The following is an 18,920-nucleotide window of genomic DNA, read 5'->3' as shown; positions in this document are numbered from 1 at the left end:
TCAGAGACAAAGGACTTTATTACTCATGTTGGTTTACATTAGCCCCCAAGTCCTGTGAGGGTGATGTACCATGGATGCTGTGCATACAACAAGGAAAGCAAGCTTCCTCTTTAAGGGAAGAATTAACTTATCCCTTCAGGTTGTTTGCTGCAAGCACAACTTTGACAAATAAGTGGCCCATGTAAAAAGCAATCAGGGGCTTTCTTGGCATACTCAGTAAGAACATGCAGGGACACAGGCCCTATGGCAGACTGCTTCTATAAACATGACCTGAAGGTTGATAAACTAACAGCTACTCAAATGGCAAAGCACAGGAAAATGTCCCATATTTCAGTATTTAAATCTCCATAATCTGCATATTTCTTTTTAAACTGGCACATGTAATTCTTTATTAATTAATTAATGCTTTAAAGTTGTGGTCAATTTTGAAATATGGGATCAGTATCTCTGGGTATGTTTCAGACTAATGATAACTTCCAGGATGAAGTGAAAACAATGTAATATAAATGTGAAAATAATTTCATTTCTGAATGACTTTAATTTATATTAGTAGCTATACTTACTGCCATCCTGAGTGGGGTAGGGGATACACAACGGAGTAGAGTTCTTTCCCTCAAATAGTGAACAAATAGCATGATGGCATAGGATAACCAGTTATGAACTAAGATAGATACCGAAATAAGACACTGAAATAACTGAGTCCAAATAAATAGGGCATTAGGAGTTTACTGTAAACAGATCATTGTGGAATGAAATGGTCAAAGTGTCATACAGATGGGACTTAAAATTCTAACTAATATTACTGAGGAACTATTATATGTCAGGTACTAGATTGTTTTATATGCATTATTTAAACTACACGACAACACCCTGGAATATAAGTATCATGATTATCCCATCTTGCAGAGAAAGAAGCAGGTTAAGAGAGCTGAATTGCCGGCATGGTCTGATACTCAGATTTGCCTGAGACTTCCCACTTTAGGGACCAGAGTCCAGACTGAGCAACTAAGCTTAACCTGGACCTTCATGAAGTGCAAATCTCCTCTTACTCAGCATCACAAAGGTGCACTGGTACACAGAGTGTTGTCAGGACAGACTAATCTCCATGACACTGGAATTTTTGCTCTTTCCTGTGTATTAATAACTTATCCTGCCACATACCTAAACTTGTGTTTTCTTTATAAGACCGAAACTTACATAGAAATTTGATGACTTTTTGAGTCCTGTGGCAAAACTTAGTTAAGCTCCAATATACTATTTTAGATGGTGTTTGAATTACAAGGGGATATTTCTGTCAGATTCCAGAAATTTGGACTAAGAAACAGTTATGTCAACCCATCTTATTTATATTACAGTTTTTATTGTCAGTTTTTAAACAAATATTTACTGCACATCTACTTAGTACTAGGAATAGGGGATAAAAGGTGTGCAGAACAAGCATAATTTCTGTCTCAGTGGAGCCTGTGATCCAAGAATAATATAATCAAACATTTGTTTCCTAAACTGTAACCAGTGAGACCCAATAAAACCTAGTCTGTGTGATACTACCCAATATATTCTTCTAGCCGATTTTATTACTAAAAGATTGCTGTCAAACACAATAAAAATTTAAGTTGCCTTCTTAACTAATTAATTCATTTTGTTTTCTGGGCACTGTGAACTATTTAACTGAACAAATTTAGCTTTGTGGAAACCTTTGAACCAGATTTATGGCTTATCCACAGCAGTGTTGGGCATTGATGTTTTAAGCCTCAGTCATGGCTCCATTTTAAGCCCTCATCCTTATTTATTCACTTATGCTATTTTGAATTTTCTGCAAGCTGCCTCGTTCCTTTCTGGAAGATGGCAGGATAAACATGAATGAATGAATGAATGAGCAAGCAAATAAACACATATACACATACACTTCTCTAGCATTGCATGGTCTTACCGAATTGTAAAGATTTGCTTCTCCATCTCCCTTACTGCACTTGAGCTCCTTGAAGACAGGGGCGTTCCTGGCATACTCAGTAAGAATATGCAGGGACACAGGCCCTATGGCCTTAAAGACAGGTAAATTATCTTATTCAGGTTTGTATCCCTAACGTCTAGCATAAAACTATAGTGCACTAAGGTTTTAATAAAAATATGTTTTTGGCCGGGCGCAGTGGCTCACACCTCTAATCCCAGCGCTCTGGGAGGTCAAGGCGAGCGAATCACCTGAGGTCAGGAGTTTGAAACCAGCCTGGCCAACATGGCGAAACCCCGTCTCTACTAAAAATGCAAAAATTAGCTGGGTGTGGTTGTGGGCACCTGTAATCCCAGCTACTCAGGAGGCTGAGGCAGGAGAATAGCTTGAATCCAGGAGGCGGAGGTTGCAGTGAGCTGGGATCGTGTCATTGCACTCCAGCTTGGGCGACAGGAGCGAAACTCCGTCTCAAAAAAAAAAAAAAAAAAACTATATATATATATATATATATACACACACACACACACACACACACACACGTATCTATATCTATCTATATATATACGTATCTATATCTATATATATATACACACACACACATATATACCCACATATATATATGGGGAACTGGGTGACTTGTCCTATATATGTATGTTTTTAGCACAACAGAGTTTAAATCTCATTATTGGGCCAATGTTAACATCTCTTAATACCATTATAATTTCTATGTCATTACTGATGAATGGAAATGTAATGGCCTTCTTATTGCATAACTCCACCTCTGTGCCACATGCTATAAATTAATGACTTTGATACTTTTTCTTCTACTCCATTCTACTGCATTTAAAAAAAAAAAAAAAGCTTATTTGGGTCAACTGGACATTGGTTGCACCCTGATATGCCATGATGTGGAAAACAAAGCACTATCTAGGAAGTATTACCCCAAAATGCTAATTGCAATTCAATGCACTGATTTCATATCCACAGTTTGAAACAATGCCTATCCTACACGAGGGATCTTATCTCTTTCTCAAATGGCTAAATCCCATGAACTTTAGAACAACAAAAAAACTTTTAAAAATCCAAAGATGTACAATAAAGAAAAATGCATAATGCAACTCCAATGTAGCCATTATCAAACTCAAACAATGATCAATTCATGGCCAATCTCATTTCATCTCTATCCTACCAAATTTCCCTATCCATCCTTGATTATTGTGATGTATATCTTGGGTAGCAAATCATTTAATATGTAAACATTTTAGCATGTATCACTAAAGTAAGGATTTTGCTATTAAATCATAACCATTGCATTGCACTGTTTATCTCACTTAAACATTTAAAGTAATTCTTCAGTATCATTAGATACCCAGCCAGTGCTCAAAAATTTTTAAATGTTTCACTAGTGCTTTAAAAAAAAGGTTTATGTGTTTGAGTCAGGATTGAATTAAGATCTGTATGCTGGAACTGGGTGACTGGTCTTTAACTCTCTTTTAATATGCAGGTTCTCTTCCCTCTCTCCCCCAACTTTTTTTTTTTTGTCATTGCTATTTATTTGTTAAAAAAAACACCAGTCATTTGTCCTATAGTTTCCCACAGTCGAGATTTTGTTGACAGTATCCCCATGGTGGTGTTTAACATGTTCCTCTATTCTCTTTTTCTCTTGTAAATTGGTATCTAGATCTAGAGGTCTGAACAGTTTCAGTTTGATTTTCTTTTTAGATGGAGTCTCCCTCTGTTGCCCAGGCTGGAGTGCAGTGGCGTGATCTTGGCTCACTACAACCTCCACCTCCCCAGTTCAAGCAATTCTCCTGCCTCAGCCTCTGGAGTAGCTGGGATTACAGGTGCTCGCCACCACACCTGGCTATTTTTTATATTTTTAGTAGAGACAGGTTTCACCATGTTGGCCATTGTTGGCCAGGCTTGTCTTGAACTCCTGACCTCAGGTGATCCACCCACCTTGGCCTCCCAAAGTGCTGGGATTACAAGCATGAGCCACCATGCCCGACTATTCAGTTTGATTTTTTTTGGCCAGAAGACATCATAAGTTGTCACAAACTTTTACCTATTGTCTGGTTGTCTCTGCTTTGGTGACATTAACAGCCATTTCTGATTATTACTTAAATCTGTTATTACATCAGGGGTTGCAAAAAGGGTGATACTCTAATTCTTATCATTCCTGCTTGGTTTATTAGCTGGAACATTTCTATAAAGAGAAACTTCCTCGTTACCTATTTGAAAAGATAGGATACCTGGCTGGATCTTTCTCTTTATTTTTCAGTTTTCAACGTCCAAGTGACTAATGATATTTTAAGTATCATTAGGATTCATTCTAGGATCCTCCAAAGGTGATTAATTTATTTTTTGTTTTTTTTTTAGAATCATAAATTCTTGGAAATAACATATCCCACTGGATATCCCATTGAAGTACGTTCAAGTCTACCATTTAAAAACAAAACAAAACAAAAGCAGTCCCTCACTGGATCTCTCCCGTCTTCTTCCTGGCCAACCTTTGCAGTATCACCTGTACTGATCCCCTCTACTTCCTGACCTCTAACTCACTCTTTAGCCCTCCTTTAACTGCAGTGTGGCCCCACCACTCCATGAAAGCAGCTCCTGCTAAGGTCATTAGAGACAGCTATTTTGCTAAGACCAAAGATGACTTTTCAGGCTTTAACTCACCTGACCTTTCAGCACTGTTGACCACTTCTTTTCTTCTTGAAGCACTCTTTCCCCTTGCTCCCACGACACTGTAATGTCCTGTTTTTCTCTCCTGCCTCTCTGGCTACACCTCCTTTGTTGGTTTTCAACCTTAACTTCTTACTCAACTACGAAATCTCGGCAGTTTTAAGGTTCAGTCTCAGAACATTAATCTTCTCCACCATAATGTCTGTCAAGATGATCTCATCCACACCCAATCACGTACACAAACATGTCTCACAACAAATTTACATCTTTACCTTTGATCTCTCTCTCTGAAATCTAAACTTTATATCCACTGCCTACTATATGATAGCTCCCTTTGAATGTCTCAGAATAATTCTACTTATTATACACAAAGATGACGTCGGAATCTATGAAAAAACATCATCCTCTTCTAGTAAATGTCACCATTCACCATTCAGATGCACAAACTCAATGTCATCTCTGACAACTCCATTTATCTCAGCTGCCATACCCCTATCTATCACCAAGTCCTGGTGATTTATTTCCCAAATATATTTCAAATATGACTCCTTTCCACTTAAACTAGCACTACAAACTTAATCCAAGCTACTGATCCTCTCACCAAGACCACCAAAAAAGCCTGCTTTTTGGGTTCCTCTGATCTACTTGGTTTTTTCTCCAGACATTCTTTCCAGTGTAACCAATGCAGACATAATCATGCCAAACCCTGGTTAAAATTCTTCAACAGTTTACCATGGCTCTTAGGATAAACTCCTAACATGGCTATGCTTCACCTAGAATCTTGCTCTCCTGGAGGACCACTCTTCACTCATTGTCTATGTATTTTATGCTAAAGGACTTTTGCACATGCTCTCTCTGAAATATTCTTCCTTCCTTCTTACACTCATCCTTCAGATAGGCACTCAAAAGTTACTTGCTAAGGGAAGCCTTCCCCTGACCTCCCCGACCAGATCATATCCCAGGACCACAGCCTGTCCCAGCATCTTGCATATAGCCTTCATAGACTTGTCATAGCTGCAGTTTTACATTTCTGTATGTGATTATTTGGTTAATGCTGATTTTCTCCACTACGTAGCTTTCATGAAATCAAAAACTATGGTTTCTTTGTATTCTCAGTGCCTGCCATATGTTAAGTATTCACTTAGTACATGTTGGATGAATGAATAAATGAAAATGAACGGATAAATACTCCAATTTCTTGAAATCAGCATGGTTTAGAAGGCTTAGACATGTACTCATTGAATATACTTTACATAAAGTACTCTATATATAAAAGGTGCACATAAGAGTGCCTGTACCTTGATAAGAATATTACACTAATATTGTAAATATATCATAAAGGTTGGCTGTTACTATTATTACTGATTTCACACCCTATGACAGAAACTATTTTCTGATTACCACTGATTGTATTCCCAATTACTGTGCTTAACTCTATTTAAAAGCTGGACAAAAACCACCTTCTTATTTTCTGTTTTCTTTGCAACTATGGCCATGAGACACAGTTCTGGTCAGTGAAAGGTAAGTTTTCTGGGAGGATCCTAAAAACCTACTGATGTCCTAAAAAAGTTTAAAAAAGGGTGGGGGGGAGCTATGGCAGTCCCTTCTCCTTTTACCTCATGTGAATAGGAATGTGATGCCTGGAGCTGCAGCAGCAATCTTACCACTCTGAGGGAAAGGCCAGTGAAATGGCAGAGCCACTGGAACACCAGAAGCAGCTACCCACCTCCAGCCTTCTCCTTATATGACAAAAATAAATCCTTCTTTTATTTTACTTGTATCTGCAAACATTCTTGATATTCTGCTCAGTAACAAGATCCCCTTCCAGGCAAATCCCCTTATATTGACCAATATTTTTTTTCTTTTTTCTCTTTTTTTTTATTTACTAAATATCTCTGCTACTTTCCTTAATACTGTAACCAAAATAAAATACCTGGTTTGTTTTTCTTATAAAATAGAAAATGAATTACAGTCTTAAGAACTAAAGAAAGACTCTTTAAATTTCTTATTTTGAGTTAATTTAAACATATATGGGGATCAGAATAACACCTATTTGGTGACATGGCATCAAACAGAATTCAGGGTACTTTGTTCATTCTCAGATGAAAAATGAAGCTTTAAAGCATTTTAGTGTCTACTCAAGAATATCAATATTAGCATGTGATATATTCTGATGTGATTCCACAGTCAAATATTATATAAATATGTAGCTGGACAACAACTCAAGACACTCTATACACAGAGCTTGACTATGCACAGAGACTGTATTTACTTTTTAGAAATGTACATGTAAGAAATATATACAACGCTTTAAGAACTGATAAATCAGAAGGTGTTAAACAGATTAAACTACGAATTCTCCTTAGTGAAACCAGGATATCTCACTCATATTCCTAACATGGCATAAAATTTAGGTTTACACATTGAGGGTAAGACTTAGTCAGTTGCATGTAATGTTCATAGAGTAAAAAGGGATATCAACAAAATGATCTTGGTCCAATGCCTTTTGCAGTTTGTCTCAGTTCTGCACCTAAAATGGGGAGGATGGACTAGTTTTCAGACTGTGCTCTACAGAGCCTAACAGCCAAGTCTCCAAGTCTTCTACCCCAGAAGACAGAGCAGATCTGTTTTTATCTGCTTAAATATTGATTTTCTATAAAAGATTTTCTTCAAAATAAGAACTCAGCTGGGTGTGGTGGCTCACGCCTATAATCCCAGCACTTGGAGAGGCCAAGGCGGGCGGCTCACTTGGGGTCAGGAGTTCGAGACTAGCCTGGCCAACATGATGAAACCCTGTCTCTACTAAAAATACAAAAATTAGCCGGGCGTGGTGGTGGGCACCTGTAATCCCAGCTATTCAGGAGGCTGAGGCAGGAGAATAGCTTGAACTGGGGAGGCGAAGGTTGCAGTGAGCTGAGATAGTGCCATTGCACTCTGGCCTAGGAAACAAGAGCAAAACTCCATCTCAAGTAATAATAATAATAAAAAACAAAATAAAATAACCCAATAACTAAAAATAATTTAGAAGCTACTGGACAAAATTAACTCCTGAGTCTTTTCTAGTATTAACAGTCATAATAAAAATAACGTGTTGTTTTTTTTTTTCTGGTTTTTTTTTTTTTGAGACAGGGTCTCACTTTGTTGCCCAGGCTGGAGTGCAATGGTGTGACCTTGGCTCACTGTTGCCTTAACCTCCCCAGGCTCAGGTGATCCTCCCATCTCAGGTTCCTGGCTAATTTTTTGATTTTTTGTCAAGATGGGGTTTTGCCATGTTGCCCAGGCTGCTCTCAAACTCCTAGACTCAAGTGATCCTCTTGCCTTGGTCTCCCAAAGTGCTGGGATCACAGGTGTGAGCCACCGTGCCCGGCTTTGAAATAATTTATTTAAGCTCCTAAATGTTGAATGCTTTAAGAGCATCTAAATATGTACACAAAAGGAAAATTCATGCGATAATGTGGGCTTGACTTATTTTCAAGAATATACGCAAATTGAATTAATGTACTTACCTTGTGAAAATGCCATCCACAATCCCAATTGTCGCTTCTTCTGCAGGAACATAGGAGCCAATCTGAGCCATGATGGTAATCAATGCAACTTGTTTTATGTAGGAGCTCTTTCCACCCATGTTCGGTCCGGTAATTATCATTACTCTCTCTGAGTCCTCCTAAAAATTAGAAAGGAATTTCACTTATTGTACCAGAAAAGTTTTTAGATAATATCCACAATTTATCTCATAAGTGGAAATGCATTAGGCAAAACATTACTTTGTAGCATAAATATCACAAAAGGAAAGCGGTCCTCTTTGTCTTCAACCTGAACTGTGTGATACTGCAGAAAAGTGAATTCTTAGCAGTACACACAGCTATTCCTGGGTATTAAAAAGGAAACAAGACCAGAAGTGTATAACTGCTATGGCTTTCTCATTAAGCATTTTTTAATCTGCCTATGTGCATGTTCTCCCTATTGCTTATGTTTAAAGACTATTAATTTCCATTTGTTCATCTTAAAACAACAGGTATTACATATCTAATTGCCCATGGCCCTATTTGGGGTTGGCAGCACATGTAATTTTTGGCAGCAATTTTTCAGTCACAGGTAGATGACTACTAAAAGATATAACATCAAATTCTAGATACTGGTTTATCAGCATTTAATTATTTACTAGCATTCACCAGAGCATGTGAAGGAGGCAGAATTGTAACTCTTGCAACAACTTAATTTTCTAGAACTTCTCTGTACTGATCAATTACAGTATTTTCCAGGTACACACCCCTGCTAAGGGAAATTGTCCAACTACAGCCCTTGACAGAGGAGTTAGCCCAGGGCATCCATGCTCTGTGCTATGTGAATCCCACACTTTGGCAATAGCTGCCTGGTCAAGAGTAGCCAAGCTGGCCAGGCACAGTGGCTCACACCTGTAATCTCAGCACTTTGGGAGGCCAAGGAGGTGGATTGCTTGAGGCCAGGAGTTTGAGACCAGGCTGGCCAACATGGCAAAACCCCAACTATACAAAAATTAGCTGGGTGTGATGATGCCAGTTCTCGGGAGGCTGAGACACGAGAATCACTTGAATCCAGCAGGTGGAGGTTGCAGTGAGCCAAGATAGCGCCACTGCATTCCAGCATGGGTGAGAGTGAGACTCCATTTCAAAAAAAAAAAAAAAAAAAAAAAGCCAGAACCAGCCAATGGGCCTAGCATAAAAGCTTCTCAAACTAGGCCAATCAAATAATCTTTTGGGAGTTAACTGAGAACCAGTGAGGTTCAATTACTTCGTAACTTGAAGAGAGGCTAAAAAGAATCACAGAACCAGGCCACAAGGCACTGGGGATCATAAGTAAGTAGTTATGAGAAAATAAAAGGTATGATGAAAAATTATTTAACCAGGGGTAAAGAGGGTAATTAGTAATGAAAGGAAGAAAAGAGACAAAAGCCAAAAGGAAGTGAGAAACTTCACACAAATAACTGGGTATCAAAGTAAAGCCTTATAAAGTGTTACTAATGGGGGATAAAAAGAAAACCTGTTCCATCCCTAAAGCTGTATCATATTCTAATTAGCCACACATTTCCAGTCTCCCTAATGCCAAACTGTGCTAGAGATCCTGCTCTTCCTGTATAATTCCTTTCTCTTATGGCTCCATATGGCTTTATATTGCACCTAATACATCTCCATTACTTGAAGGAACTTGAGTATACCTGTGTTTCTTGTGACAGAAAGAGCTTAACACAATAAGAACCTGGAAAGTAGTTTGGTATAAGCAGAATGATAAAACTAATGATAAAAATAAAATGAATTTTACAGAGAGTAAAAAATAAGCATGTCATAAAACAATGATAAAAACAATGATAAAAATAAAATGAATTCTACAGAGATTAAAAAATAAGCCTGTCATAAAACAATCAAATATTGGCATGATCAAATATTTCATATCTCTTTTGAATCTCTTTAATCTCTTTTTAATCTCTTTTTTAATATATCTTTATCTTTTTAAAAAATCACAAAATGACACAAGGAATAGAAAATCTAACAATCCTATATTTATTACATTTGTAAAAGCCCTTCCACAAGAAAAACTTTAAATGCAGAGAACATCCCTACTGAATTCTTGCAAACATTTAAGAAAGAAATAGCACCAATATTACAAAAATTCTTCCAGAGAACAAAACAAGAATTTTTCCCAAATAATTTCAGATTTGGATATCTTATCAAACCTGATAAGAACATTACAAGAAAAATTACAGACCAATTTCACCCATAAATATACATGCAAAACTTCTTAATAAACTATTAATAAGTCAATCCAAGGTTATATAAACCATCTAGAGCTTTTGAGGAATACAAAGTTGGTTTAATAATCAAAGGCCAATCAATATAATTCACCACATTAACAGAATAAAGAAACCATACAATTATCTCCAATAACACAGAGAAAGTATTTGATAAAATTCAACATTCACTTGTGGAAAAAAATGGGCAGGAGAGGGAAGTAAAAATAAAAGGTATAAGGGCTAGAAAGTAAACAATAAAACTCATTATTCCTATATGTCATGATTGTGCTCCCAGAAAATCCAAGGAAATCTATAAAAATTGAATTTTGGATACAAGTTCAGTATTCAAAAATCAACTTTTTCCCTATATTTTAGCAACAAATACAGGTTGAGTATCACTTATCCAAAACGCTTGGGGTCAGAAGTGTTTCCAATTTCAATTTTTTTTGATCTTGAAATATTTGCATTACAAATAAAATCTAAAAATGCTCTGAAATCCAAAGCTTTTTGAGCAACAATATGATGCTCAAAAGAAATGCTCATTGGAGCATTTCAGATTTTAGATTTTCACATTAGGAATGCCCAACCTGTAATTCAAAATAAAACATTTTTAATGATACAATTTACCATAGTATCAAAAGAAATCAAATATCTAGGAATAAATCTAACAAAATGAGCAAGTCTCTACACAGAAAACTACACAACATTATTGAAAGAAATTAAAGAAGACCTAATTAAATGAAGGAATATACCATGTTCATGAACTGGATGACTCAATATTATAATGCTACAGTAATTACAGTAGTGTGATTTGGCACAATGAAATACATATCTAACCAGTGGAACGGAAAGCACAGAAATAGATTGACACGTATACAGTTCCTTGATTTATGACAAAGGTGACATTGCAGCACAGTAGACAAAGGACAGTCTTTTCAACACAGTATGCTGGCAAGATATGGAGAGCAATATGGAAATGCCTAGCAAAGTTAAAGATTGTGTATATTGAGGCCGGGCATGGTGGCTCATGCCTGTAATCCCAGCACTTTGGGAGGCCAAGGCGGGCAGATCACGAGGTCAGGGGTTCGAGACCAGCCTGGCCAACATGGTGAAACCCCTAAAAATACAAAAATTAGCCAGGCATGGTGGCACATGCCTGTAATCCCAGCTACTAGGGAGGATGAGGCAGAAGAATTGCTTGAACCCGGGAGGCAGAGGTTGCACTGAGCTGAGATCGCACCACTGCACTCCAGCCTGGGCAACAGAGCGAGACTCTGTCTCAAAAAAAAAAAAAAAAAAAAAAAAAAAACGTGTATATTGGTCTAGATGACCCAGCAATTCCTCTTTTAAGCATCTACCCAAGAAACATACAAGTGCTCAAAAAGGCATGTATAAAACTGTTCACTGTAATATTGTTTGTATGTATTCATAACTGACAAAAATAGAGATAATCTGATTGTCTATTGTTAGGAAAATAAATAGATCTACTTGTACAATTGTTAAAACAATTATTTACAATGCAGAATACTACGATAAGCTCAGTGAGACATTAATGTACCTTTTTTAAAATACACAAAACATGATTATATGCTGCTAGTTTATATATATATATGTATGTCAAACAAAAGAATAAAAACCATGCATAAGGATAAAAAATAACATCAGGATAACAGTTACCATCTAGGTTAAGAGGTGAAGATGGAGAAAAAGGAATAGCAGTTAATTATGTATGACCTTAGCTGTATCTGTAATTTTTTATTTACTTAAAAAAACTCCTAAATATTACAAAACGTCAATCTCTATGACATTTGTGTGATGGGTAAATAGGTGTCTGTTATACTGTTTTCTCTACTTTTTCATTGGCTGAAATCATAAAAAATCAAATAAATTTTCTTAGTTATTTCATGGATCACCATCACAATTCAATAACTCCTTACAAACACATTTATGTAATTTAGGAATAATTCACATAACTTCCAAATGACATTTTGTTATTTGGACTTCAGAACATTACATACAAATAAAGCAACAGAGAAAAGTACAAAATGGAAAGTGAAAGAATGTAATGCCAGAGAGAATGTAATGTAAGAATGTAATGCCAGAGAGAATACCGCACAGAAGGGTTACGTGTGTCATGCCAAGGCTCCCTGAACTGTGACAGCATTGTTAAAGGAGATGTCTCAAATGGGATTACCAAATTCAACAAGCACATGAGAGTGACCAATGGAAATGCAGAAACAGAAATGTTTTTAAATTGGTAGTTTAGAAAAGATATGAGAAAAAAGGAAAAAACATACACTTTTTATTTTGTAGAAACCTTATGCTTTCCAATACCTTGAAAGATAAGAGTATTTATACTTATTGTTCAATTTGGCTTTTTCACGTATTGAGAATCAATAATTTGACAGTGTATTCTTTAAAAGTATTAACTTGGTAAACTAAAATAATTTAATAAGATTTGTAGTGGTAAAGCATATTATAATACCATTTAGAGTTAGAAGACTGAAGTTCCGTTTCTGGCTTAGCCATTGGCTAGATACATTTCATTTTCTCATCTGTAAGATTTAATAATAACAGAAATCCTAGCCTTACGTGCATTTTGTAAAGTTTAAAACAATTAAGAAAATATATATGAAATTCCTTTGAAACTACAAATGCTATAATTTTTATAAATCATAAATTTTTAAAAATAAAAGATGCCCAAAGCAGCCACATGAAGTCCCAATGCCCTATAAACTAATTAACTGAAACAGAAGAAATGAACTAAAACAAATGAAAATACATTTAGCTTAGGCCTAATGTAAAAGTCAGATGTGAAACTTATTTGAAGGCCTTGATGAGTACAATGTGTATGGCATTTACATGAATAGGAATATTACTCTCTTCTGAATTTAAATTGTATATATATATAGGTGAAAAAGATGTATTACCCAAAGTGAATAAGTCTGACACTTTCCAATATTTTCAAAAGGAATAACATTTTTTATATTGAACTACACAGGAACTGCTGGCTTTTAAAACTATACAATCATGTATATGTTCTTGGAGCATTCCATTTCTCCTGAATTTAATAGAGAATGATGAAGGTTTTAGTTTATTTGAACTTCAGGATTTCAGAGGCAATTGATATACAAAAATCAATTCTTTGTATATATAGAAAAAATATCATATAAAAATTTAGACTTCACAGCTCTAATATTTAAACCATGTTTATTTAGCTAGGAAACAGGTTTCTTCCCGACACCATCCACCACTAAGTGGTGAGTGAGTGAGAGAACAAAATGACCCTTAGACAACTTCTTCAACCAGGTCAAGGCTAGCTACCAAAAACCCGCAGCAAACACAGGCTTAATGGTGAAATGGTAGAAGCCTTTCCTTAGGTCAATCAAGACACGATATCCACATTTTCCTGGAGGTCCCAGATAGAAAAACATGACAATAAAAAGGCATTAGGATGAGAAAGGACAAAACAAAACTGTCATTGGCAGATCACATAGCTGTCCACAAGGAAAACCAAAAGGAATCTCTATACAAAATGTTATAATTAATGAGAGGATCTCTAGCAAAATGGCTAGATTTACGATCAAGATGCAAACTCAGTTGCATTTTTCTGTAAGAGCAACAAATAATTAGAAGACTATCGTAAAAAAGATATGACCTATATACTAACAAAAAGTACTTAGTAATTAATCTAATAAAAGATGTAAAAATCCTTTATAGAGAACACATTAAAACTTTATTGAAAGGACTTAAAACCAAAATAAAAATACAGCAGGTCCTCAAATAATGTCATTTCATTACAAAATTGATAAGGGAAAAAAAATTCCCAGCCTGGCCACTGTGTTTGCACATTCTCCCTATGCCTGTGTGGATTTTCTCTGGGTATTCCAGTTTCCTCCCACATGCTAAAGATGTACAAGTTAGGTTCATTGGTGTAATGGCCCCAGTCTGAGGTGAGTGTCTGTTAGTGTGCCCTGTGACGGGATGGCATCCTGTCCAGGGCTGGTTCCTGCCTGGTGCCCTGCACTGCCAGGATAGGCTCTGGCTACCCATGACTCTGAAATGGAATAAGTGGGTTGGAAAATGAATGAATACAAATGATTGTCAAGTAAAAATTCATAAGGCAGGTGATAATCATACAAATGCCTGACAATGAACTAGTGTTAACACGAAAGTGATAAGCAAGTCTGCCATGTGTATTACTTGTTTTTGAGCTGCATGGTAGTAGGAAGTGCTTCTCACAGTTTTCACTATGGAAACATTCATTCCTTGATTTAACCCACCATCACTATGACCTCTGTCACTCCCTGATTTACCAAAAATTGTGTATCCAATAATCTTATTTGTTTTTATTAATCTTTCTTAAACATATAGTTCATACTTTTTTCAATGTTTATTATTAGAAGTGTGTTGGGTCTTTATTTAGAAGTTTGATGATGTTTTCTGTGGCCAGAAATATGACACAGGAATTTAACTTTGTTTATATCCATTAGCCTATGGTAAAATTGGTTTCATTATATGTCATTTCACTTAAAGTTACAGTTATTTCCCTTTTCTTTTTTTTTTTTTTTTTTTTGAGACAGGGTATTGCTCTGTCACCTGGGCTAGAGTGCAGTGGTGCAAACATGACTCAATGTGCCTCAACCTTCTGGGCTAAAGAGATCTTCCTGCCACAGCCTCCAGAGTAGTTGGGACCACAGGTGGGTGCCATCACATCCAGGTGATTTTTTTGTAGAGATGAGGTCTCCCCATCCCAGGCTGGTCTTGAACTCCTGGGCTCAAGTGACCCTCTCACTTCAGCCTCCCAATGTCCTGGGATTACAGAGGTAAGCCTTCATACCCAGCCAGCAGTTTCCAAGAACCTATTGATAATGTCAAGTGAGGACTGACTGCATCTATTGTTTTCATGGAGGGACATATTCATATGTTCACATATGTATCATAAAGATGTCAACTCCTCCCCAAACTGATCTATAGGGTCAATGCAATTCCAACAAAAATCTCAATATTTTTCCCCCAACTAACTGAATAAGTTGACTCTAAAATAAAGAGAGGAGCAAAAGCTAAATAGAAATCAGGAATTCTATTAGGAAAATAGGTGGGGAGAACTTTCCCTACAGATGTAAAAAGTTATTATGATGCTATAGCAAATAAGTTTGTGTGATTCTGGCTTGCAGACAAACACTGACCAGTGAAAAATAAGAGTTCAAAACAGCCCCATAAAAATGTGGAAACTTAATATATGATAAATAATTCCATAAACTGATGCGAAAAGGATGATTTGAAAACTGGTACAAAACAATTGATTATCCACATAGAAAGATATGAAATTAGATTCCTAACTCATATCATGTATAAAAATAAATTCTGGGCCAGGCACAGTGGCTCACGCCTGTAATCCCAGCACTTTGGGAGGCCGAGGCGGGCAGATCATCTGAGGTCAGGAGTTCGAGAGTAGCCTATCAACATGGAGAAACTCCATCTCTACCAAAAATACAAAATTAGTCAGGTGTGGTGGCATATGCCAGTAATCCCAGCTACTCGGGAGGCTGAGGCAGGAGAATCACTTGAACCTGGGAGGCGGAGGTTGCGGTGAGATGAGATCACGCCATTGCACTCCAGCCTGGGTAACAAGAGTGAAACTCCGTCTCAAAAGATAAATAAATAAATAAATTCTGAGTAGATTGATTAATGACTTAAATTTGAAAATTAAACTTTAAAATGTTTATTAAAAATTATAGGAGAATATGTTTAAGACCTCAGGGATTGAAATAATTTCCTATTTAAGGCACAAAAGCATTCACCCATAAAAGGAAGGACTGATACATTCAACTTCATTAAAGTTAAGGCTTTTTTTGTCATCAAAAGGCATCATATTGGGGCTGGGTACGGTGTCCCACACCTGTAATCCCAGCAGTTTGAGAGGCCAAGGTGGGCAGATCACTTGAGGTCAGGAGTTTGAGACCAGCCAGGCCAACATGGTGAAACCCCATCTCTATTAAAAATACAATTAGCTCGTGGTGGTGCACGCCTGTAGTTCCAGCTACTCAGGAGGCTGAGGCAGGAGAATTGCCTGAACCCTGGAGGCGGAGGTTGCATTGAGACACTGCACTCCAGCCTGGGTAATAGAGTAAGACTCCATCTCAAAAAAAAAGGTGGGCGGGGGTCATCATATTGAAAGTGAAGACAAAAAATTACTCTAAGTAATCTCCTTTAACTATAAAACATACATTCCTCATCATTTAGAAGTTCTATGATACAAGTTCAATGTATTTAGAGTATTATAAATTTTCTAATAAATAAATTCTAATGTATATTTCAGTATTTAATTGTGTGCATTAGGGGAAATTTAGGTGCTTGAAAAGTAAAAAATAATATTAAGAAGACTTAAGTGTACGGAGAAGTTTTTTCCACCACCCCTTCTAAAATGGCTTGCCTGATCACAATGTTTGTTTCCCAACCCACATACCGGTTTTAACGCTCTTGGCTGTTTTGGTCTGAGGTTAGGTAGCAAGGCTACAACCTTGAGAGCCAGACACTGCTGAAGCAGGCAACAGAAATACCAACACACTCAGTGCTTTGCTTTGGCATCTACTGAAACATGAAATGTGATGAAAGTTGTTAGACTAGAACAAACTTCAAATAAAAACTTCACTTTCTGGAGATAACGGGTGGATTCCTGTGGGTCTTTTGGCCCAATGTATCAGAAAACAAACATTACAAGGCAAGTCATTCTGTCTTCACTCCTGTGACAGTGACCAAAAAGATCCCTATTGTTGAAGGCTAACAAAGAACAAAGCTGCCTAATCATATACATATCTTTAAGGTCAAATTAATTACTTCCCTCCCAGGGTTTCATTCACTATTGCCAGGCATGGTGGTATAAACAATGATAGCCCTTCAGGCTGGATTTGCCACCTGCTGACTGTAAACCCTAGGACCTTGAGTGAACATAGATGGTAGTCAGACAGTGGTCACCACGGGCCTTGGTTAAGACCCAGTGTTCTGCTGGCTTCAGGTCAGACCCAGTGCAGTCCCAGTGGTGGTGGTCACAGAGTTGCTTGCGTCACGCCTCCCTCAGCTCTAGGTGGCTCAGCAGAGACAGGCTCCGTTTGTTTGGGGGAAAGTAAAGGAAGAGAACAGGAGTCTCTGCCTAGAAATCCAGGGAATTCTCCAGAATATTATGCAAGACCACCAAGGTGGTAACTCTAAGAGTCTACAAGAGCTACAGTATTACTGGGCTTGGGGTGCCCCCTAATGCAGACACAGCTGCAGTGACCACAGATTTAGATCAGAACACTCAAGTCCCTTTGAATACTTGGAAAGCCTTCCCAAGGACAAGTACAAACAAGCTAGACTGTGAAGGCTACAATAAATACCTAATTCTTCAATGCTCACTGGGTCAGACCTGAAGCCATCGCAACACTGGGTCTCACCCAAGGCCCATGGTGACCACTGTCTGACTACCACCTATGTTCATTCAAGGTCCCCAGGGCTCTACATAAACTAATGCAAAAAAATTGAAGAGGACACACAAAAAGGGAAAGATATTCCACATGCATGGACTGGAAGAATAAATATTGTTTAAGTGTCCATACTAACTAAAGCAATCTATAGATTCAATGCAATGCCTATTAAAAGACCCATGACATTCTTCAGAGAAATAGAAAAAATAACCCTAAAATTTATATGGAAACACAAAAGGATCTGAATAGCCAAAGCCATCTTAAGCAAAAAGAACAAAACTGGTGGAATCACATTATCTGACTTCAAGTTATACTACAGAGCTATAGTAACCAAAACAGCATGGTACTGGCATAAAAACAGACACAAGAGACCAATGGAACAGAATAGAGAACCCAGAAACAAATTCACACACCTACAGTGCACTCATTTTTGACAAAGGTGCCAAGAACATATGCTGGGGAAAAGACAGTCTCTTCAATACCCCCATATGCAGAAGAATGAAACTGGACTCCTACCTCTCACCATGTAAAAAAATCAAATCAAAATGGATTAGAGACTTAAATCTAAAACCTCAAACTATGAAACTACTACAAGAAAACATTGGGGAAAATCTCCAGAACACTGGTCTGGGCAATAACTTCTTGAGAAATACCCCACAAACACAGGCAACCAAAGCAAAAATGGACAAATGGGATCACATCAAGTTATTAAATAAAAATCTGCACAGCAAAAGAAACAATCAACAAAGTGAAGAGACAACCCACAGAATGGGAGAAAATATTTGCAAACCATCCATCTGATAAAGGAACACTAACCAGACTATATAAGGAGCTCAAAGAACTCAACAGGAAAAAAAACTAAAAAAAAATTTAAAAATGGGCAAAAGATCTTAATAGACATTTCTCAAATGAAGACATACAAACAACAAACAGGCATATGAACAGGTGCAACATGATTGATCACCAGAGAAATGCAAATCGAAACTACAATGAGATATCATCTCACCCCAGTTAAAATGACATATTCAAAAGACATGCAATAACAAATGCT

At 37.1% G+C, this 18,920-nt stretch overlaps 1 protein-coding gene across 11 annotated transcripts in view; it reads right to left on the bottom strand.

Moving 5' to 3' along the window:
• MSH3 (mutS homolog 3) overlaps positions 1 to 18,920 on the bottom strand; it is a 228,349-nt gene that overhangs the window by 54,700 nt on the left and 154,729 nt on the right. For all 11 annotated transcript variants that reach the window (NM_001131571.1, XM_063723860.1, XM_054555021.2 and 8 more), the window contains 1 exon segment: positions 8,143 to 8,300. In NM_001131571.1, coding sequence (NP_001125043.1) covers positions 8,143 to 8,300 — 158 coding nt within the window.

This window comes from Pongo abelii, chromosome 4 (assembly GCF_028885655.2).
Source record: "Pongo abelii isolate AG06213 chromosome 4, NHGRI_mPonAbe1-v2.0_pri, whole genome shotgun sequence".
NCBI lineage: Eukaryota > Metazoa > Chordata > Mammalia > Primates > Hominidae > Pongo > Pongo abelii.
Note: the sequence above shows the minus strand (reverse complement) of the source record. Positions and strands in the feature narration are given on the sequence as shown.